A 23,677-nucleotide genomic window follows, 5' to 3' on the forward strand; every position below is an offset into this window, starting at 1 on the left:
TCAACAGAATTCGCACATGAAACTGCCTGTAGTTAGCACCAAGGTATTAGCTTCTCACCAGGGGTAAACACTAGCATAGCATGCACTCAGCAGAACGCTGGCAGCAGGGGTGTGAGAATGCTATCAATATAAACAGAGAGCATAGCTCTGTACACTTTCATCTGTACTCCACTGTCTGTGTGTCTTTCCAGACTGGTGACTCACCACAGTGCAGTTGTTGGAGTACTCGACAGGGTCGACGATGCTGAGCTGGTAGAGCATCTTGCAGACGATGATGATGCAGACCCAGACGGTGGACAGACAGCAAGCCATGTGACGGAAGCGGGAGTAGGGCATGGCAAACGCCCAGAGCACCACCAGAACCAGGTTCATCACAGACGGCTGAGACAGACAGACAGACAGACAGAGAAAGAAAGAAAGAACGAGAGAGCGAGAATAAGACAGAAAGAAAGAGAGAGTGCGAGAGGGACAGACAAAGAGAGAGGCGGTTTAGAAAAAGAGGGGGGGATAAGGGCTTGCTTCCAAATTCACACGGTGCATAATAGACTTTAACAGATGACGCCTGTGGACTACTGACCTCACCCAGTGCCACCCAGACCACGAAAAAGGCCACCATCTTGAGGATGTGCAGCTCCAGGACCCTCCAGATTAACACTTGGATCTGGGTCAGCGTGTCAGATAACTTCCTGAACAGAACTACCAGCCTGTTCACCACCAAACCCCACTTACTGGGCATCATCTCTATACAGCAGAGAGAAAGAGAGCGAGACACTATTATAGACACGCCACATATGAAGAGACACTTGCCTTGTACTGTTTTTGTTTGTACAATTGTAAGCGGTCTTTGGGTCCTAGAGAAGCACCATACAAATCCAATGTATAAAGGGTTGCCCGGAGACTGCATGAAGCTCAACAACACCTGTGCTCACCATCATCCTCTGATTCGTCATCCCTCAGATCCGTCACCAGGTCATCCTCCTCAAACACAGCCCCATCATCACAGCGCCGGACCTCTGGTCTGTGCCTGTTCCTCTTCCTGTGGGATCAAAATAATGTCAACATATAGGATATTATTTTCTGCAGAGGTGGACAACGGCTCTGTCCGGCAGTGATGTTAAATGAGATGGACAGCACACGACTGAACTCTCATTCACTATGGACTCTATTACGTGGGCATTTGAGGAGCATATTCTCGATCATCCTCTGTCTGGCAGTGAGTCATACTGTGTGGGAGGAGCCCGAGAGGAGCGTACCTGTGTATGGGCGTGATGTGGTCCAGGTCTGTGATCCTCATAAAGGGTTTGTGGAAGTAGTGCAGCTGCAGGATGCAGGCCAGCAGGAAGAAGCCTGGGATCAGGATGCTGGTGAACAGCTCGGTCAGCTTAAAGGTCTCCAGGCCGATGTCAGCCAGCCTGCAGGGAGACAGAGGAGCAGGACTCACTTGAATTTCCAGAGGTTTCTACTATACTCATTGTGCACCTCAAACCCAGATGGGAGTGATCAGGACACCATAGAACATCTGGAAAAACTGGATATTGGTGTGGAAATTGATGACAATTAGGAACTCCTGTTTAATCTGGAAAAACCACATCCATGAACCCAGATTGATGTTAATATAGGCCACTTCATCATCAAACATAATGACAAACCTAATAAGAAAGTGTGTATTAGTCTTGACCACACAGTGAGGTGGGGGGGGGGGAACGTACTGCTCTTCAGTGAAGCCGGTGAAGTTCTTCCAGTAGGCAGGGAAGTCCTCAAACTGGAAGGTATAGATGGTGATAAGGACCAGCATGGTGTAGGCCACCACCAGCCACCAGAAAACCTTGAGCAGCCTCCTCCACAGAGAGTAGTACACCTGACGATATAGGTTACAGTGACAGTCACGGTGGGGGTGGAGAACAACAACATTCATTAACATGTCAATGACCAGTCAGTTTGACCACAGGTCAAATCGAGGTAACTGAGTTATCCCCAGTGCGACCAGGGGGAAATATGCCGCATAAAAGCAGTTTGTTGTGTGCTGCACTGAATCTGACCCTGTGGGTTGACCCTGTGGGCTGACCCTGTGTTACACTCATGTTTGTTTCTGTGTGGAGGTTTGAGAGCAGAAGCAGAGAACACACGTACGAAGTAGCAGTTGGACCAATAAAGTAGTGTTGTAATATGGAAATCACAAGGAGTTGATGATGGGGGTCATAGGTTAAAAGGACTTCAGAGTGTGACCCCCCTGGACTGATGGTGCCTACCTACCTGGTAGAGACAGAGGCAAAGCAGGAAGAGCAGCATGTAGATGATCTTGTAGCCCACCAGCTTGCCAGCGAAGCTGACCATGATGAACATGCCTCCACACACGTAGATCCAGTACTTGGCATAGCAGCTCATCACCAGTCTGCCCACAACCTTCAGAACCGACTCGTTCTGCCCGCTCCCCTCTGTGGACGCAAAGGGAGAAGGAGCACCTTGTTACTAACCAAACTGAAGACACTGCCATAGTGCACGGCGCACATGATTCGCAGTCAGTGCGAAAATGTATGCTCTCACTACTGTAAGGTCGCTCTGGATGAGAGCGTCTGCTAAATGACTCAAATGTCAAATGTAGATAGTGGGAGAGAATGTTACTGGGCCAGACCATACTAAAGCACACACCTGGGAACTTCACAACTTTCGTGAAGTACTTCATTTTGTAGAGAGAGTGTGAATCGGAAGTGTACCCTCTCACCTCCAGTGGTGACCTCCTGTAGAGGGGCAGACCTGCCCTTCTTCCTGCTGAAGTTGTCCTTCACTGACTGGCGTAGGAGCAGCCAGAACGTCAGCGTGTACAGCAGCTGACAGGATCAACAAAACAGACCGAGGGAGAGAGGAGCGGAAGAGAGAGATGAGGCACCATCGGAGTACAGTCTTGACACTGTTTGGGAGATTGACTGCAGGACTGCACTTTTAAGTGGTTCTACACCTTTAAGAAAGTGCAGGGGCATATACTGTTAAATAGCCTATTCAGCATATGTGACAGGCATGTTTTACACATAAAAGATTTGTTGAGTGGTTGAACTTTTCAGGTACGCACTTAATGATACCTTGTGGACATGTTTCCTACCCCACTTGAGTCTTCAGAATACAGACTACTGCACTGTCAATTTCCTGTAGGCACTTAACAGGCTGCATTCATTGACATTTCCCAGCGCCTCTGTCCCACTGCTGACCCTGTCCCCTCCGCCCCTACCCCCTCTCTCCTCACCATGGCCCCCAGGCGGAGGCAGGGGTACTGGGCTCGGTCCAGACCCAGCTGCCTGAGGCTCATGGTGCCCACGGTGCGGGGCAGCTCCGGCTGCAGGTCCATGGCCCAGACGTACTGCAGGAAGCAGAGGGCCAGGACGTAGAGCAGGATGAAGGGAGAGCACAGCATGGCGAAGTGGCGCCTCGCACGCAGCATCCAGATCAGACACGCCCACAGCAGCAGCACGAACGTCAGCCAGCTGTGGTAGGTGATGCTCCACACCTGCAGAGGGGCATCATGGGAGATGGAGTTCAGGTAAAGACATGACATACCCTCACTGAGAACTGCGGTCACAGAACTAAGGCTTGGTTCCAACATCCCATGCATTCTTAGTGGTATTCTAGTGTGGATATTGGAACATAGCCTAATGTACCCATAGGGCTCACAGAGAGGATACATTTAGAATGTGAATAAGATTTCAGTGTTACCATCATGGCGATGAGAGCACACACGTAGCTCTGCTGCATGACCACTCTACCCAGCAGGTGCAGAGGGTGGTCCCCGTGCTGTCCATCAGGGGCGCTACTGAGCCCTGGGCCCAAGTCCTGATGACTGGAGCCATTGGTGACGCCGTCTACTGTGCTCTCTATAGACTGAAGCGTGTTCTGGAACACATACACAACACACCTTTATAAATAACACCACCAACGCACAGTCAGAGAATGGCAGACAGTAGTACATTGGACTGCATGGAGCAGGGCAGGGATGCTATCAGGTATCTCATGCCCACCTCAGTGTCGCCCTGGCTGGGTCGTCTCTGAGCGGACCAGGGCTTCAGTTCCACCTCTCCTCCTCCAGCCTCTGTTCCTAAAACTAGCTGGGCCCCCTCCTCACCCTGTCATATAAGCAAGTACTGATTCAGTAAGCAGCACATGTCAATCAAGACAGACAGGTGTATTTCATGCCTCGGAGTGCTGATGTCAGTACCTTGTCAGTCGATCCACGGTGGCTGCTGATCTTCAGGACCGTCGCCACGGTGATGTACAGGAGAAGCAGGATCCCGGGGTTGACATACACCGGCCAATCATGCTCCGTGTTAAGGATGAGGTCATAGGAGGCGGAGCAGTTGCCAGGTTTGATGATATCCTTGAGGCCAAACAGTCTGGGGGTTGAGAAGAGGGGAGAGGGAATGTAACAGAAGCCTGTATATGGAGTTGAGTTGAGGAAACATGGTTTCTCTGTGAAACGTCATCAAACTTTAACGCACAGTTTAGCCCTGGGTTCACCCTGCCGTGACACCCATTGGTTATAGTTTCAAGGCAGGGGAAATGTCTGGTTAGATTTGTGGGCTGGAACTAACTTCTAATGTTGATGGCTGAGAGCCAGAGGTAGAGAGGTGAAGATAGAGAAGGAGAGATAGAAGGAAAGATCACAGGTGTTTCCACCTGGGAGGCCTTGATAACAGCACTACATATCTCTCTCCCTCTATCTCTCTTTAGCATCCTATGCCAAAATCCCGAGGCACCGAGATAGAATGCTACAGGACGGCTTCATCACACCCACCCCATTTGGTAATATTCCAAAAACAACTTGCCAGTATTTCCTCACATAGCTTTCACACTCTCCCTCCACTCATCCCCTCTCATTTCACTCCATTCCTCTTCTTCCCCCTCCTTCACTCCATTGATACTTAGAACTATGACACAAAACTGAGAAGTGTCTCATTTCCATTCATCTGCTGTTAGGTAATAGTGCAGTCTGCAACTGTCTCAACAAGATCACAACCCCAAAAAGATTATATGTTTAAGGTTGTCAGAACCATGTGAGTCATTGCGTACAAATCACTTCTGAATCTATATGTTTGAATCACAATCTTGAGCTAGTGTGCCAACCAGGAGCATCGCTATGGCTGCGGCCAGTCCCTGTGAGAAGTAAAGCTGTGTAGGTACTAGAGACATGGAAAACAATGACTAAAACAGAATAGAATGACTTATTTGGGTCGAGGTAGGATGGGGCACTGACCTGGCCCACAGGCTGGCAGGGGGGAAGATGCCCTGGGCAATGGGGCACTGGTACAGGTAGAGACACACCAGGTGGCCCGCCGTGAAAAAGCCCACCATCACACACAGCACGTTGAAGCCTAGGTGGCTGATGGGAAAGTGGCAGGCCCACCACGTGCACACGCCGATGAAAAGCAGGAAGTAGATTGCAGAGAAGGCCGAGGGTAAGGTGATGCCTGGGGAACAGAGATACAGATGAGGGACTTAATCAACACAATACTGCACGTCGTCTCTCATACACAACAAATCATACATGGATATCTTAAAGCAGTCCCCCCCCCCACTTCAATGCAGGGATGGGTAACTGCCCCCCTTTTGAAGGCCCTCCGATAAATTTCCCACCAAAATTACAAATTGAAATACATTACATTTTTTGGGGAACTCAGTCAGGGTCTCAGCTTACTGTTGCGAGGTAGAATACAAAAGGTGCAATTTAGAAATGTGGTTGTGCATCAACTGTTTATATCTTGATTAGCCCATATCAGCAAAAATGTTTTAGAATGGTAAGTTAGTCGAGTAGCCAGCTAACTAAACATGTAGTAATCAAGGTTGAATTAGAGCCTGGGGGGGGCATTGATTTTGTTATTCAGTCTCACTCAGATATCATATTAAAAACTGCAAACATTTCTCTCCAACCTATGAGAAAATGTGTAGAATTGCAGGAAACTAGCTGAAAACAGCTCATTGTCTCTAAAACAAACAAAAAAAATGCTCTCTACAACTGCGGACCGTCATGAGGAGTTCAGATTTTTTGTGGCCCCCACCTCCATCAAAGTTGCCCATCCCTGCTTTAATGCCTCCATTTTATAGAACAAAATAGTGATTTGTTTAAAGAAAAAATGATTGAACATTTATTTCACATATAAATCAATTATTACCAGTATATTCATTTCCTTTTATAATTAAGCAGTAATACAGAGGTTATTCCCTCCACTCCACTCCACTCTACCCTCTCCTCCCTCCAGTTCTCACCAGCCAGAGCCAGCAGGGTGATGGCCAGGATCCGGCCCAGGTCCCTCAGGACCTTCTGGGCTGTGGCTCGGAGCCGGGCCGCCAGCTGCTTGGCACGAGTTGCTGCAGAAACCACGGGGTCACTGGGAGACGACATGCCTTCCTCATCTCCCTCCTCTTCCTCCTCTTCACCCTCCTTTGTCTCTGACTCATCCTCGGTCTGGAAAGAACCAAAGCATGAGCCAAAAGTAAACAGATATTCGTAAATGGAATTCATACTTTTTTAAATAGAACCTTTATTTAGGCAGAGAGTCCCATTGAGACTGAGGTCTCTTTTACAAGGGAGCCCCATCGCACAAGGCCAGCAGCAATTAAACAATAAAACGGAAGAGAACAAATACGTCAATAAAGTGTAACGTCAACAGAGCGGTAAATCTCAGATCCAACGCCATCCCCATTATCAAAAGCACTTAACTTCCATGACAAGAACCTGGCACAAAGCATAACCATCAGACATAGATATGCAATACTAGTCTTGTCATCTATAGTTACGTGCATACAGTAGGTCAACATTGTAAAAGGTCAAACTGACATGGCACATTACACACTCATAGAGATCACTTTCTGACACGGGCACTAAGTTCATTACAATCCTGTACACACTAGAGTCCCAGAGTGGCCAGGGAAAGCACACAGCGTCTGTTCCAGCTTAGGGAAAAAGACTTGCACAGAAACTGGCACCACGGATAAGATAATAAACGCGAATTACAGAAATGATAACATAGGGAGCGCATAGGGAGTGTTGAATCTGAGATAAAACATGCTCTCAACTTAGAGCTCAGTTACAAACGTAATATGCCTGTCCAGGCATAACAATGTTATGCTTTTATGGTGCAATACTCAATAAAAGTGTTTTCAATTTTACAACATATCATTTTATGGAGAGACCTGCCAAGCAAACCCCTCAAAAACACAACGATGATGTGACCTTTGTGACGATTCTGTAGAAATCAGGTGTGTCATGAGACGTTTTATAAAACTAACCAGTGAGACTGTTTACCAGGTTCTGTGTTGTTACCATGGTGACTCATGTACTGTCTGCCTTTTCTTCTTTTTGGCAGTGCTTGTCACTATTCTCAGTAGCGGGCCAGAGGCATCTTGACCTAGACCGGCGGCTGCTACCATGACGGAGAATGTTCCCACTGAGAGAATGAGTACACAAACGAGACGACAGAGTGGCCCTGAGCACAACAGAGTGGCTATCCTGTCACTCTAACCCCAGGTTATCAGGAGGGACCAAGATCTAATGGGGTGTGGAGGAAACCACCTGTCAATCACAGGTGTTAGGTTGGCACACTGTACCAACGTGAGAGAACGAGAGGGTGACCGCGTTTGTGTGTTTTGGGGGTGCATTCATAGTTCCTTCCACAAACAGCTAAGAGCACGCCCTTAGAGTGGTGTAGCACTCATAACAGTCATTTCCCTCTGACACTGTGAATGATGTGGTAAATGTATTTGCATCACTGACAGGAGTGTGTCAGAGGGCCAGATGTAACCGGGACATTAGTCACATGATACTGAGGTCACAGCATCATTCAAATCCCTCCCTGCTCAGCACCCCAGCCACAAGGAGATAACACAAACACCGGGCCTGGGTGAACTAATACTGTGATAGGGTTTTTATAACTTATAGCTTTACAAATATACCCAGCATCTCATCTGTCACAGCACATTAACGTGCCACCAACAGGTGGCATCTGTTGCCACATTGTCACCCTGGTTATCCCTTGGCCTGAGTAGTCACGTCCTGTTGCGCTTATAACTAATTCCACTGTGTTTCCCCCTCGTAAATACACTGGGCCTGGTATCCTGTCTGTCCACTGCTCCTAACCTTGATGTGTAAGAGTGTATTTGTGTTTGTACTGTACTCTAAGTACATGTGTGACATTGATTATCATGAGGGTCATGAACAGATGCAATACAAAAACCCACCCACCCACCCACCCACCCACCCACCCACCCACCAACCAACCAACCAGAGGGAAGAGTCTCAAACATGGTATCTATCTGCTCCATAAGATTCTGTGTCATTGACTACAGTTCAGGACACCAGGACTTATTTCATAGGTCACAAGAGGTTGGGGTAACGTGACACTATAAAAAGGTTAGAAAGACACTTGAAAAGATAAATGAAAAATATTTTTCCAGCCTCCCGAGTGGTGCAGTGGTCTAAGGCATTGCATCACAGTGCTAGCTGTGACACTAGAGAGCCTGGTTCGAGTCCAGGCTCTGCTGCTGCCGGCCATTGGCCCAGCGTATTCTGGGTTAGGGGAAGATTTGGCCTGTCCCATTGCGCACTAGTGACTCCTGTGGCGGGCCGGGCAGAATGCACGCTGTCAAGGTTGCCAGTTGTACAGTGTTTCCTCCGACACATTGGTAAGGCTGGCTTCTGGGTTAAGCGGGCGTTGTGTCAAGAAGCAGTGCGGCTTGGCTGGGTTGTGTTTCAGAGGACACACGGCTCTCGACCTTTACCTCTCCCGAGTTCGTACGGGAGTTGCAGCGATGCGACAGGACTGTAACTACCAATTGGATATCATGAAAAAGGGCTACAATTATTTTTAAAGACACAAAGAAAATACACTACCGGACAAAAGTTTTAGAACACCTACTCATTCAGGTTTTAAATTTTTTTTTTTACCATTTTCCACATTGTTGAATAATAGTGAAGACATCAAAACTATGAAATAACACATATGGAATCCTGTAGTAACCAAAAAAGTGTTAAACAAATCCAAATATATTTTATTTTTGAGATTCTTCAAATAGCCACCCTTCGCCTTGATGACAGCTTTGCATACTCTTAGCATTCTCTCAACCAGCTTCATGAGGTAGTCACCTGAAATGCATTTCAATTAAAAGGTGTGCCTTCTTAAAAGTTAATTTGTGGTATTTCTTTCTTTCTTAATTCATTTGAGCCAATAAGTTGTGTTGTGACAAAGTAGGGGTCCAGAAGATAGCCCTATTTGGTAAAAGACCAAGTCCATATTATGGCAAGAACAGCTCAAATAAGCAAAGAGAAATGACAGTCCATCATTACTTTAAGACATGAAGGTCAGTCAATCCAAAACATTTTAAGAACTTTGAAAGTTTCTTCAAGTGCAATCGCAAAAACCCATCAAGAGCTATGATGAAACTGGCTCTCATGAGGACCGCCACAGGAAAGGAAGACCCAGAGTTACCTCTGCTGCAGAGGATAAGTTCATCAGAGTTACCAGCCTCAGAAATTGCAGCCCAAATAAATGCTTCACAGAGTTCAAGTAACAGACACATCGCAACATCAACTGTTCAGAGGAGACTGTGTGAATCAGGCCTTCATGGACGAATTGCTGCAAAGAAACCACTACTAAAGGACACCAATAAGAAGAAGAGGCTTGCTTGGGCCAAGAAGCATGAGCAAGGACATTAGACCGGTGGAAATTTGTCCTTTGGTCTGGAGTCCAAATTGGAGATTTTTGGTTCCAGCTGCCGTGTCTTTGTGAGACGCAGTGTGGGTGAATGGATGATCTCGCATGTGTATTTCCCACCGTGAAGCATGGAGGAGGAGGTGTTGTGGTGTAGGAGTGTTTTTCTGGTGTCACTGTCTGTGATTTATTTAGATTTCAAGGCACACTTAACCAGCATGGTTACTACAGCATTCTGCAGCGATACGCCATCCCATCTGGTTTGGGCTTAGTGTGACTATCATTTGTTTTTTAACAAGACAATGACACAACACACCTCCAGGCTGTGTAAGGGCTATTTTACCAAGAAGGAGAGTGATGGAGTGCTGCATCAGATGACCTGGCCTCCGCAATCCTCCGACCTCAACCAAATTGAGATGGTTTGGGAGGAGTCGAACTGCAGAGTGAAGGAAAAGCAGCCAACAAGTGCTCAGCATATGTGGGAACTCCTTCAAGACTGTTGGAGAAGCATTCCAGGTGAAGCTGGTTGAGAGAATGTCAAGAGTGTGCAAAACTGGGCATCAAGGCAAAGGATGGCTATTTGAAGAATCTCAAATATAAAATGTATTTTGATTTGTTTAACACGTTTTTGGTTACTACATGATTCCATATGTGTTATTTCATAGTTTTGATGTCTTCACTATTATTCTGCAATGTAGAAAATAGTCCAAATAAAGGAAAACCCTTGAATGAGTAGGTGTTCTAAAACTTTGGACCGGTAGCGTATATATATATATATATATTTTTTTTAAATGCTTCATAACTTGATTTTCTTTCTTTCTCCGAATGAATTAAATGTAAAGTCCTAATACAATTTTTTATTATCCCCCTTAGACTCTGGGCTGGGTTGTTGTGTTTAGTTTCATTAAATGCTGCTATCTAAGGTTCTCACTGGTTAACTTGGCTGGCATGAGACAACCAGCCACCGGCTGGCCGTCTCACCCCGTTACACTCCCGAATAGAATAACAGGCAGTGGGAGAGAGTTTATAATGCTGTTTTATGTGTCTGTTTGAGTCTGGCAAGAGGAAGATAACTATAGTTGTGTGGAATAAAGGAAACTCCCTGACAAACACCTGCACCAAAGCACATCTCAACTACTAGTTACCCAGTGTGCCCATACACTCTTAGAAAAAGGGTTATTCGGCTGTACCCAGAGGAGAAACATTTTTGGTTCCACGTAGAACCATTTTTGTAAAGGGTTTAACGTGGAACCAAAAAGGGTTCTACTAAGGGTTCTCCTATGGGAACAGCTGAAGAATCGTTTAAGGTTCTAGATAGTACACTAGATAGCTATCTACAACTTTCCATTACCAAAAATGCATTATCGTAAGCATCAGCAACATTATTCTCGATGATGGAGTACTGTATAAGAGGCAGAGTGTGTGGTGTGTGTGTCTGTGTGTGTGGGATTCCAACTACCCGGAGTCCCTGTAGTCTTCTGTTTAACCTAGAGCGTTCGGGTTAGTCTGTGTGCTGCTGACTGTTCAGTGGTAGAATGATCAAAAGACAGACACAAGGAAAGTAGGCCCCTCCCTCCCCCCTCTACCTTATGTTTCATTAATACCGCTTTTCCTATCTCATCCTATGACCAGAAGTATCTCTAGACAGATGCTTGCCTCTCACTAACTATTCCCTTCTTTCAGGCGCCTCTCTAACCTTCTAATGAGGACTTGTGAGAGAAGTATTGCTAGGAGGCAGAACGGTCAAGCACCCAGAACATTCCTTCATCTAGGATTCCTCCCAAGAGACCATCATCAACATCACTCTCATCACGCTCCATCTCCCTAATACACCCTCTCCGTCTGTTATACTCTCCCTCTCTTTCCCTCACATCCCTCCCTATTTCCCTACCTTCATGTCCCCTCTCTTCTCCTGACTGTCCAGTGGCTCCTCTGCGGTCTAAACTGCTGCTCTGATGACTGCTTGGCCTTCATGATTCCAGCCTCCTCTCAGTGTGACCTGTTCCAGGGGAGTCGTTGACACCCCCAGCGTGTGATTCTGTTTCTGGAGCTGCACATGGAGTTTTCATGAAGACTAATCCTCCTCTACAAAATAAGACAGGAATGTTTATGTTATGATAAACCACTGCTGACTCCCCTGTCCTCCCTTAGATGTAGTTCTGAGTGAAACCATGGGAGCCAGAGGGAGAGTGAACGCCGTATGATGAGAGGGTGGGGTGAGGTATACTGTATGTGTTAAAGGATGTGACTAAACTGCCCACTTCACAAACACAGTCTCCCGTTTCCCGGCCACATCAAAGACCATTGTCTAAGCCTCTCTGGCTGGAGGCAGCCGCTCATTCCCAAACACAGGAACAGACGCAGAATGTTGCGGTCGGAACGCTACAGCAACATCACAGAGATGTTGTGAGAATGTTGTTTTTGATGTGTGTGCAGGTCTGAAAGTGGGTGCGTGGGAGAAGAGAGCGCTGCTCAACTGGTGTTGAGTGTACTGCACAGTCAGGGAGAACTGCAGTGCACCCGATGGCAGGGCTCTAGTGGTCGTCTGTCTGAACGACGTATTGTCTGAGCAGAGCAGAGGGGCAACCCCTGTCACCCAGTCAACACATGGCAATCAATCTTCAGAGTGCTCCCTCAATCAGCACAGGACTTCTGAAGCAATGTAATAGAGAGTGGACAAGAGGCTCAACAGCAGTTTGGTTGCGTTTGATCATTGATCGAGTCATGGCCCTTTTTTCATTTTCTGACACAGATTGGGGCAGGCTGTGTTTGTTTGGACGGTTGCCCTGGCTACGACAGGAGTAGAAAACTGTTGCTCCGGGCAGCTGTACAGGGAGTGTGTTCAGATGGCACAAGGCAACAGAAAGAACGAAAAGAGAAAAAAACTAGATTGAAAGTAGAACGTAGTCTGGAGAGTGAAGAGCAGCCGAGACTGTCGGCAACAATGAAAATGGAAGAGAAAAGCTTCCACTAATAGACTGGCTGGTGAAACGTCAGTGAGTGTGTGTGTGTGTGTGTGTGTGTGTGTGTGTGTGTGTGTGTGTGTGTGTGTGTGTGTGTGTGTGTGTGTGTGTGTGTGAGAGAGAGAGAGAGAGAGTGAGGGAGAGAGAGAGAGAGAGAGTGAGAGAGGCCCATGCTTTGGAGGCAGCATTACATCTGGGGAGCACCTCTCCTTCCCAGGCAGGCTGAGGATGGGCTAGCCTCCCACACTGTGGAGCAGAGCAGGAAACCAACTCAGCTGGTGGAACAATACCTACCTCTGTCACCAGCACCAGGTCTGAGGGAAACTCCCCATTACCTCCCTGTGTCTCTCTCTGCTCCAGTAACACCACAACAAACACTAACACACCAGAGAGCAGTAACACTAAACTACTGTAGCATACCACAACACTGTTTCACAGCAAGATACAGAGAATAATAATCACTCTCTTACCATTGCGCAACGGTGCTATCAGCATACCGCTGTGCGTCTTCTGTGAATATTCTGAATGTGATGTCCTATATAATCTGCAATTTTGAAATATGTTTAAAGGGAAGTAATTATACACAAATTTGGTTTGTTACTCAAGAATTCTTTAATTTAAGAAACGGTTGTGCACAAAACATGAAATTAATATGAACAGTGTGGAAGGGCTTGAGGCAAGCGCGGACATGGCCAGCCCAGCTCAGACATTCATTCCAGCACTGACCTCAGCCATAACCCTCCTCTATAATCAGAGACATTGGGTGCCATAACGTTCCATTAGAATGTACCGTTCTAAAGTTCCATTATATATAGCAGCCCATGCAGCAGTGACTCAACCACTTCCATTTCCTGAGTGGTGGAAGCCAGGAACACTGCCTATTATTTGTGACTCACTGATTCGCAGCGCAAGACCATTGCCACTACTCTATATATGGCTCGGAGTGTTACCATATAAGGAGTGCTTAATTTGTCAATCGGGAGGTGCCGGACCAAAAAGTGAGCGCGAGAGGGGTGTGACGAGATACCGGAACGTATGAAAAAAAATCACACTTATAATAAAGCATTGCATGCATATCATCGCATTTGCATAGTGGCATCGAGCAGTAGAGTAGAGGCACTTACAGAAGTTGCACACATGGGACATTTTTGGGGGGACTTTTATAAATGCATTTCATGCAATTCTACATCATTTTACATGACTGGAGACTGGCAGAATATATTTGAATACTGCACAAATGATCGAAATGGCAGGCTACTTTGATACGGACAAACTGAGATAAATAAAAACGACCTTGTCTTGAATCCAGCAATAGCCTAGGTCTAGGTGTGGAGACAGATCGAGGAGGAAATTATAGTCCTTAAAATGGTTCCCACTTTCACTGACTCACCCAATGATGCGGAACTCACTCGCTTGTGATGGCTGATGCAGTCGTGCCAAAAGCATCCCTTTCTCTTTTGTTAAACAATATTTGGAAGTTGATCAAATCTTTTGGTAGAATACAGCATAGAGTCTTCTCTTCTCAGCAGGAGAAATTTGCTTTCCAACCTGTATTTTCCCTCGATTGTATTTGAAATATTGCAAAAGGCCTGTTTAATCTGCATGCTGTTTTTTCACTGACATATTTGCTGCGCGTTCTCGACTGTAGGTTATTCCTTGTTAGGTTATTGGACTACAATCCACAGCTAGGCTATTTTTAAAAAGAAGCTATTGATCATCTGTGGCTAAATGATAGGCCTTCTCATGGTGTAGTAGGCTATTCTGAATGATTTCATTTATTTCTGAACAGACAGCATTAATTCTATAACTTTGTCAAATGTATTTCAATTTACCAGGGGTGATGCAGTTCCTTCAGAACCCTTCGCGTGGCTATGATTCTATCGGAGGGCCTGTTGTCCTGACCTCTGGCGGTCTCTATGGGGGTACCACAGGGTTCAATTCTCGGGCCGACTCTTTTCTCTGTAGATATCAATGATGTCGCTCTTGCTGCGGGTGATTCCCTGATCTACCTCTACGCAGACGACACCATTCTGTATACATCTGGTCCTTCTTTGGACACTGTGTTAACTAACCTCCAAACGAGCTTCAATGTTACATGCTGTAAAACTCTAGTATAACCAAATGCATGCTTTTCAACCATTCGCTGCCGGCACCCGCCTGCCCGACTAGCATCAGAACCCTGGATGGTTCTGACCTAGAATATGTGGACAACTATAAATACCTAGGTGTCTGGCTAGACTGTAAACTCTCCTTCCAGACTCATATTAAGCATCTCCAATCCAAAATCAAATCTAGAATCGGCTTTCTATTTCACAACAAAGCCTCCTTCACTCACGCTGCCAAACTTACCATAGTAAAACTGACTATCCTACCTATCCTCGACTTTGGCAATGTCATCTACAAAATAGCTTCCAATACTCTACTCAGCAAACTGGATGCAGTCTATCACAGTGCCCTCCGTTTTGTCACCAAAGCTTGTCACCTTATACCACCCACCACTGCGACCTGTATGCTCTAGTCGTCTGGCCCTCGCTACATATTCATCGCCAGACACACTGGCTCCAGGTCATCTATAAATCTATGCTAGGTAAAGCTCCGCCTTATCTCAGCTCACTGGCCACGATAACAACACCCACCTGTAGCACGCGCTCCAGCAGGTATATCTCACTGGTCATCCCCAAAGCCAACACCTCCTTTGGCCGCCTTTCCTTCCAGTTCTCTGCTGCCAGTGACTGGAGCGAATTGCAAAAATCACTGAAGCTGGAGACTTATATTTCCCCCACTAACTTTAAACATCAGCTATCTGAGTAGCTAACCGATTGCTGCAGCTGTACATAGCCCATCTGTAAATAGCCCACCCAATCTACCTACCTCATCCCCATATTGTTTTTATTTACTTTTCTGCTCTTTTGCACACCAGTATTTCTACTTGCACATCATCATCTGCTCATCTATCACTCCAGTGTTAATCTGCTAAATTGTAATTACTTCGCTACTATTGGCCTTTTTATTGCCTTACCTCCTCACGCCATTTGCACACACTGTATATAGACTTTATTTTTTTCTATTGTAATATTGACTGTATGTTTGTTTATTTCATGTGTAACTCTGTGTTGTTGTTTGTGTCGCACTGCTTTGCTTTATCTTGGCCAGGTCGCAATTGCAAATGAGAACTTGTTCTCAACTTGCCTACCTGGTTAAAAAAAGGTGAAATATATATTTTTTAAATAAGGAAATACATGAAGTGTAACGCTGGAGAGATGACAGTTGCAGGTTCATACCTATCAGAGCAGAGAGGGATCATGGAAAGTGAATCTCATTCTAGTTATGTGAGAGATACTGGCGCGCTTCTCACACAGCCATGCGTTGGTCTCAAACATAGGTTAGTTACTGTGTTGCGCAAACCATAAACCCGGCCCGGCCCAAACCAAATCAACTCTTAATCTACTTTTTCACATTTTTTGTGGGCGCAGGAGAATGAACAAATAAGCAATTTGAATGAACTTTGATGGCTTTTATTCTAATTATTATATTGCAAAAAGTGACAATTATTTTTCATGACACGAAAGATACCAGATCTGGCCAAATAGGTTCCGGAACAAATCAGTCCAAAATGGAGAGAAATGTAGCACTGGATATAAGTGTTCCTGGGGTATTTTACCTAGCACTTGCATGAGAAATGTGTGTGCGTGTGCATGTCCCACATATGTCCCATATTATTAGCAGCATAGCGGTGAGGCCCAGTCTGTGTCTATAGAGTAGATAACCACTCACCCCCTGTGTGGAGTCTGAGGCTACGGACAGGAAAGTGACGTCATCTCTCTTCTTGACCAGCCGGTTACACACCACCAGGGTAACCAGGGAGATTACAAACACCCCCAGGTCAGGAGACAGCAGACGCACCACACCCCACGGGTCATCCAGGGGCAGCCTAGAAGAAAGAGACACATGCAGAGGTCAAAGGTCATCAAAGACCTAACGAGGAACTACAACGTGTACATTCTCACACACTTACACAAAGACAGTAAAGAGGGTACATAAACAATAACATGTACCACAACCAGTGAGTCATAAGATCAAATAACAAACAGAAATAACAAAAAGAGATGTAAGAGTGAACATTGGCTAAATTCTGCAAATAACAGTAAATGATCTCCACACACAGTTCAGGGAGGCATGATCCTCAGTGACAAGATACACAGACCCAAAGTGCTGTTTCCAAATATTCCTCACATACCTGGATACACCGACATGCCTCGATAGCGTCTCCCACAAACTACCTGTAAAGACAGAGAGTGTTAGGACTACCAGCTCTCCCCAGGCCACTCTGTCTCTGCCACGGAGTGTTGTTTAGGGGGGGGGGGGGGGGGGGGGGGTGTCATACAAGGCAAAGACTCTACAGAAAAACTACAACATAGCGTACAGCTACCATTGATGTTCCCATGAGCCCCCAGTATCTCTGGGAGTAAGCCACCGTGTCGGTATTTGAACGGGTTTGTGAGGCATGGACAGACTGAAGCTGGAGTCAGCATGGTGGACTAGCTCACAGAGAAGCAAATAATATGATATCAAAGAACACTGCTTTAGCTATTAAAGCTCCTTGAGGACATGTGTATTTGGGTTGGCCAAAATAAGCGCAGACCACAAAACAAAATCCACATATTCTACAGGCGGACGGTTGTAAAGCATGGAGCATTCACAAGCATCCGTTATAGCATTCCACGCTGGTGGCTAATGACAGAGCAGTCGACTGAGCGTGAAGAGAGCTGGACTTAACGTGTCAAAATAAATCAGAGGTGGGGGCTATGACTTCATGGAGTTTCTTTCGACTAAGTCAGGGGTGTCAAACTCATTCCAAGGCGGGCCTAGTGACCTGCTGTTTTTTTGTTGTTTTTAAGACCTAGACAAACAGTTGAGGGGAGTTCCTTACTAATCACTGGCCTTAATTCATCAGTCAAGTGCAAGGGAGGAGAGAAAACCCGCAGACACTCGGCCCTCCGTGGGATGAGTTTGACACGAAGTCTAAGTGATTGATTGAACCTAAACAAGCCCCTTATGTATGGCACAGGCCATTGTTAAGAAATGCTGAGTGAAAACATGGCAATGGAACGGCCTGTGTCAAAGATTAACTCACAGTTGTTTCCCAGCGCATGGTCCAGGTCAGGGATAGTGTACAGGCAGATCTGGAAGGAGACATGGGCTAGCAGGAAGAGGAGACTGGTGCAGAACAGAGCCTTGATGAAGCGTCCAGTATGTCCTGGAGAAAAGAGAGAGATGGAGTTAGAGGAGGGGAATGGGGGAGGGGGACAATATAGAATTTGAAAGGGAGGATAACATAACAATCAGTTCTTCCCATCCCTCAGGTTAAATAGGTTCAGGAAATAGCAGGGTGCACAGTACTAACCAAGCATGAACAGGACAGCGGGTCATTATAGAGGGTGTGGGTTGAAGTGTTTTCCAAGGATGCTCCAAATTTTGATGCTCCATTTTCCACCAGTCAGAACACATACTGAGGCCATGGAGGCACTAGTAATCACAGCAGTACGTTTATAGTCTAAGCAGGAATTGCTTGTAACAGTTAATTGCCCGTTTTTAAACAAAATGGGAACATTGGACTATTATCAAGCCTGTGGATGGCATGTAGGTACTGCCCGTGCCGAACTGTGCTGCTGACCATAAAATGCCCCCCTGCCCGCTCTAGCCCCGAATCCACTCCTCGCCAAAGGTTTGTGTGAGGCAGCTTTGATTGGTCTCCTCATAAAGCTGTCAGCTCCCATCGCTGGTGTAAAACAGGCCACAGTTAAGACAGGCACAAACTCCCAGTGTAGTGAACGAACGCTGCAGGTCCCTGTGGAATCCTGGGGGATTTTCATTTACAGGCGTTGACTGGCTCAAGAAAATTAGCAGCTACAAGTCAGTGTCAAGGGACGAGCTTAGGGCTTTGATTGTGTTTTATAGGGCTGTTTTTGTCTGTGGCCTGCAGGGCAAAGGGTAGTTTAACGGCTCAGTGCTGCTCTACCACCCCCTCAATTACAGCAGACAGGAGGCTAGGTACTGCATTTACAGGCTTATCCCTGATCCCAGATTTAAGTTTATTCCACGAACACCAATTTACATTTATGACTAATACTCGACCTGAAGATGAAATAATATTAAACGTGGCATTGCTAGCTAGAGGTAGCACACCAGAGCAGTGAGAGAGGATTATTCATGGACCTGCTTTCTGAGCCTCATCCTTTTAAATAATTTCACGCACAGTCAACCATTCACGTTTGATTTCACGCGCACCACTCAGTGATGTGAACTTTGTGAAAAGGTTAAGATTGTCCCCCCCCCCCCTCCTTTCCAATTGTGCAGGATCAAGATCCATCACAGCCACTCTCTGTGTTGGACATGTTTATCTTTCCATGTATGAGATGGAAAGAAAGAGAGAGAGACGTGACAGAGCTGACCAAATGTCAGAGAACACAGCCTGCCTACTGTAACCACACATGCTAATAACATCTCAGTGTGTGTTTTGGAAAAGAAGGGACCCGTCCAAGAGAGGAGTAAATAATATGGTAGGCGTTGTACACAACCAAGACCACCTGTTGAGGACGAGGTCATCCTGACTTACTGCAGACAGCTCTACTCAACCACTGCAACCCAAACCCCTGCACATAAGCTCATCTGTCCCCAAGTGTGTGTGTGTGTGTGTGTGTTTAAGTTAAGTTCACTGCACCGTCTTCCCTCTCTTCAATCCCCTGGCTCTCTACCCCTGCTACTGGAAAATCATGATGTCATTGCCATTACATGGACAGTCTCTTTAAAACTCAACTCCAAAACAAATTCTGTAACTGCCTCGCTAATCGCCAGCATGTGTCCTGTGTCACAGTATAGTTGAAGGCTATTGAGTCCTTCCCTCTCCTGTAGGACCTGAAGGGCTATAAGCATAACCTATCATCGTTCTTTCCAGGGTCGTCACGAAGCTGTCCATCTACTACATTCCTACGTTACATTACTCAGGACCGTCAGCTAGAGTAACACGACCTCTAAAACGTCTAAAAACTATGCACGCCTAGACCCACCTACCTGTATTTACACTGTCATTGCACAACACTAAGTAATCTGCGCCGTAATCGAAGTTTTGGGATAGTTTCCTCTTCCAAGAGATAAAGTAGGAATGGAATGTGGAGGTGCATTCCAGTGTCTTAATACAAGGCCAGAGGGAGACAGCTCCTCACAGGGAACCAGAGCATGGTATGTAATGTTCTTTCCAGAGCAGGTTTCATATGATGGAGATCTCTCTTGAGGAGAGACCAGCACAGCCACCAATGTGGAAACGACATCTGAGACCTGCAATCACTATGCTTAAGTACTACCAACACATAACACAAACATTATATTAAAATCACATCCACCTTCACACCAGGGAATTTTTAAATGTATTTTATTTATAGAACCTTTATTTAACTAGAATAGTCAGTTAAGAACAAATTCTTATTTACAATGAAGGCCTACACCGGCCAAATCCGGACGACGCTGGGCCAATTGTGTGCTTCCCTATGGGACTCCCAATCACGGCCGGATGTGATTCAGCCTGGATTCAAACCAGGGACTGTAGTGTCGCCTCTTGCACTAGAGATGCAGTGCCTTAGACCCCTGCGCCACTCGGAAGCATGACATGACAGCCATTGCAATCATTGCCTCGTCATGTCTCATCAGATAGTGAACTATCTGAGAAGGTCTGGTTTTGGATCTGAGTGGGGGTAGCAGTGTTCTAGGTGAAAGTCAGAGGTGAGCAGAGACCACTGGGTAGTGTAGTTCACTACAGGGAGATCAAACCCAAACTCAGTGAATTGCAGGACCTTTTCTAGGCCATGTTCGCCTTTTCTAGTTAATATTTTCAGAGACAGGCAGAAATTTGCTCTGGTGACTTCTTTAAAAAAAAAAACGGTTTCAGCGGGCGCCCTCCTTCCCCACTCGCCCTGGTGCTGTATGCGTCATAACCTCAACTAAAATCTGCAATCTGGGGTGACATTACTGGATTTTCCATGAAACAGGGTCATTTGGAGGAATTCTAACATTTACGAGAGTAACTCTGAACATTGTTCTAACAAGTCTTGTGACTGTAGTGCACCTAACATGGAGGGGTGCAGCAGGGTTCCTGGGCCCGGGTTAGAGTGGAAAGAAAAACTGCGCATGTTAAAAGAGCAGGGTATTATGTTTAATTCTCAGGCCGCTAAACAGCCACACAACTTTCACAGTTTGGTCTGGAGGTTATCCTGCAGCTGTTGTTTTTTTTTATTCCTGTACACGATTTAGACTGAAGGGAGATGGGAATAATAGTTACAAGTCGAAAAACAGAACCTAATTGAGTTTCATCCCTGAGAAATGAGCCGACTCCTGCCAGGCACTCTGAGTAATACTGTGCTGTGTTTGTTTTAATTCACACAAAAAAATATGTATTTTCTTTAATTGCATTGACCTAATTTGTAAAAGGGGGAGATTTCAAAAAAGAGGACCTCAGACATAATGGCTTATTTTTGTCCAGCACATCGTAAAAAGCTGGTTTAGATGGCCAGTGTAAACAGGGCTGTTGTGTAGAGAAGTCTGCGGGGCCAGCCTCCGGACACCACGGTTCAGGGTACAGAGGGCGTTGTGGTTTAAATGAGGGCACTGTGGGCCTGTTCTTTTCTGATGATTATTCCCTAATGGAATTTGGCCTTTAGGTACCCTCTCTAATGCTAGAGGTCACCGTAAAGCAGGACTAAGTAACTGCTATCTGGGCCCTTGAGCCATAAAATCAGCCATGGGTGTCCTTAAGCGATTAAGACATTTTCAAATGTATAGTCTATTCAACCCCAAGGTCTCAGCCTTGATTTAATGCTTTGACACCAGGCACGGAAGGGTGAAACAACGCAGAGATAAGGCAAGAGTATTTAGTTCTGCCCTCCCCTCTGGAGGGGGAGAGATTTGCTGTGAAACTCTCAAAGTAATGACTTCCTATATCTATGCATGTCTATTTGTCTCTGTCCGTCCGTCCGTCCGGTTGTCTGTCTATTAAACCTTTAAACATAGAAGTTGTTTGCCTTGTATTTTGCTTCGTGCATTTCTCCACACCTTGACCGGTTTTCAATTCCTAACACCATCCACTGACTGGAAACACACACACTGCATCTCTGGCCTACACCACCCATACGGTACACACTGCATATCTGGCCTACACCACCCGTACGGTACACACTGTATCTCTGGCCTACACCACCCGTACTGTACTGCTAAAATATTCGAGTGAGACAACACACTCACCCTGCTAGTTGATCTGCTTACTAGAGGGATCTCATTCACATGTTCTATGTGTGTAAACTCATTACACTAAGCTACATTTGTTTAAAAAACCCTACCAATCAGCAACAATAACCAGCTACCCGAAGAAACAGCTACCCGATAGTAAACAAAAATGACTGACAACACCGACATTTCTGTTTTGTTGTTTGCATTGCGTGTTTGGATCTTACACCATGTCCTGCTGCCTATGCTTATCTGGGCTGTTCTCTGGCATCCTGTCCTGTCGCAGTGCTGCGTTGGTGTGAGAAAAGCTGGCGTTTGCGTAAGAAGACTGCTGAAATAACAGTGGTGTGTGGAATCCCAGTTCCTGTTGGGGGCAGAGAAGCGGAGGGCACATAGCAGGCATGCCTCTGGGAAAAGCTCCTCTCTGGCCCCATGGCCTCTCACTCTCAGGGCACTAATCAAACCAGGAGAAACAACCAAACAGGGGTCCACCGGCCCTCACTCCTCCCACCAGGGTTGGGGTCAATTCCATTTCAATTCCAAATGTTCTTCATTGAAAAGCATTAAAGACAACTGGAATTGAAATGGAATTGACCGCAACCCTGCCTCCCACATAACTCCCAGCAGCAGAGGCTGCTGAGGGGAGGATGGCTCATAATAATGTCTTGAATCGAGTGTAATGGCTGGAATGAAGTGAATGGAATAGTATTAAACAGATGAAAACCATTTGATACCATTCCATTCCAGTCATTATTATGAGCCGTCCTCCCCTCAGCAGCCTCCACTGCCTAGCCGGTAAAGGAAAGGAAGGGTCAAGCTGGGCAAATATCCATAATATAGCCAATATGTTTGTAGGTGTACTTTACATGCCAATTAATGAAGATAGTGTTGTAATTTGTTTTCATTATTAAAATGATTTACAGGTTGACATGGTTTGTGATGAAATATGCAGTCTCTTTTCAGTGCACACTAGCAGTAGATCATTTTGTCCCATGTGGCAGTGGACAGATACCTTACATACTGATGCTAGTTCTCTCTCATTATTCAAAATGCTGGACTCTATTTTCAATGGCTAAACCTGCTCCATTTCTCCATAGGGGAAAATGACAAATAGTGGACTCATATTTGTCTGGAAACAGACAGCTGTCCTGTCCAATATATCAGAATTGGAACAGAAATCATCTGAAATCACCTGCAAACTAGTTGTCAACGGCATTTACGGCCCTTCCCTAAGTTTTTTCTCTGCCCAGTTTAAGCTGTGGTCGGCTTTGAGTACTCATTTAGGGAGGCCTGGTCTGGTGTGCATTTCCCTCACAAGCCCTCATTTATCAGCATGACAGTCTGTGACAGTTGGACTTTTGGGCCTTTGAAAGCCACATGACGCCTTCCTCAACAAATGACACAAAACAAAAACCAGAGGGGACATTCAAACCTCCATGTCTCAAACTGCTGTTACCCCGGCGACATGAAAGCTGTGGGTATGGGCGATGTCTCGACAGCGGTGCCTCAGGAAGGGACGTTGTAAAGCCCCAGCAGGTGTGAATAAAATACACAGGGGAGGAGATTTGACGCAACACCCTGCGAGCATCAGACCTGAATACCAGCGAATAAATCCCCTATATGTTTCCTATGTTGGGAACAGAGTAACCCAGCAGGCTCCAGACAAGTGTTCAATATTTGTCCTTTTACTTATCAGCTCTGGGGAAGCGACAGTGTGTCCAGATTGTACAATACGAGGGATTTAGATAATGG

At 46.0% G+C, this 23,677-nt stretch overlaps 1 protein-coding gene across 2 annotated transcripts in view; it reads right to left on the reverse strand.

The window, feature by feature from the left end:
• Window positions 1-23,677, reverse strand: part of LOC110506407 (piezo-type mechanosensitive ion channel component 1) — a 79,745-nt gene that overhangs the window by 19,977 nt on the left and 36,091 nt on the right. For both annotated transcript variants that reach the window (XM_036964025.1, XM_036964024.1), the window contains exons 3-18: window positions 17,787-17,909; window positions 16,890-16,932; window positions 16,427-16,583; window positions 6,250-6,448; window positions 5,240-5,453; window positions 4,205-4,379; window positions 4,008-4,112; window positions 3,706-3,882; window positions 3,239-3,499; window positions 2,723-2,828; window positions 2,254-2,435; window positions 1,710-1,858; window positions 1,254-1,412; window positions 930-1,036; window positions 578-741; window positions 205-381 (exon numbers count right to left, since the gene is read on the reverse strand). In XM_036964025.1, coding sequence (XP_036819920.1) covers window positions 205-381; window positions 578-741; window positions 930-1,036; window positions 1,254-1,412; window positions 1,710-1,858; window positions 2,254-2,435; window positions 2,723-2,828; window positions 3,239-3,499; window positions 3,706-3,882; window positions 4,008-4,112; window positions 4,205-4,379; window positions 5,240-5,453; window positions 6,250-6,448; window positions 16,427-16,583; window positions 16,890-16,932; window positions 17,787-17,909 — 2,498 coding nt within the window. The remainder of the gene's footprint in view (window positions 1-204; window positions 382-577; window positions 742-929; window positions 1,037-1,253; window positions 1,413-1,709; window positions 1,859-2,253; window positions 2,436-2,722; window positions 2,829-3,238; window positions 3,500-3,705; window positions 3,883-4,007; window positions 4,113-4,204; window positions 4,380-5,239; window positions 5,454-6,249; window positions 6,449-16,426; window positions 16,584-16,889; window positions 16,933-17,786; window positions 17,910-23,677) is intronic.

This window comes from Oncorhynchus mykiss, chromosome 26 (assembly GCF_013265735.2).
Source record: "Oncorhynchus mykiss isolate Arlee chromosome 26, USDA_OmykA_1.1, whole genome shotgun sequence".
NCBI classification, from domain to species: Eukaryota; Metazoa; Chordata; class Actinopteri; order Salmoniformes; family Salmonidae; genus Oncorhynchus; species Oncorhynchus mykiss.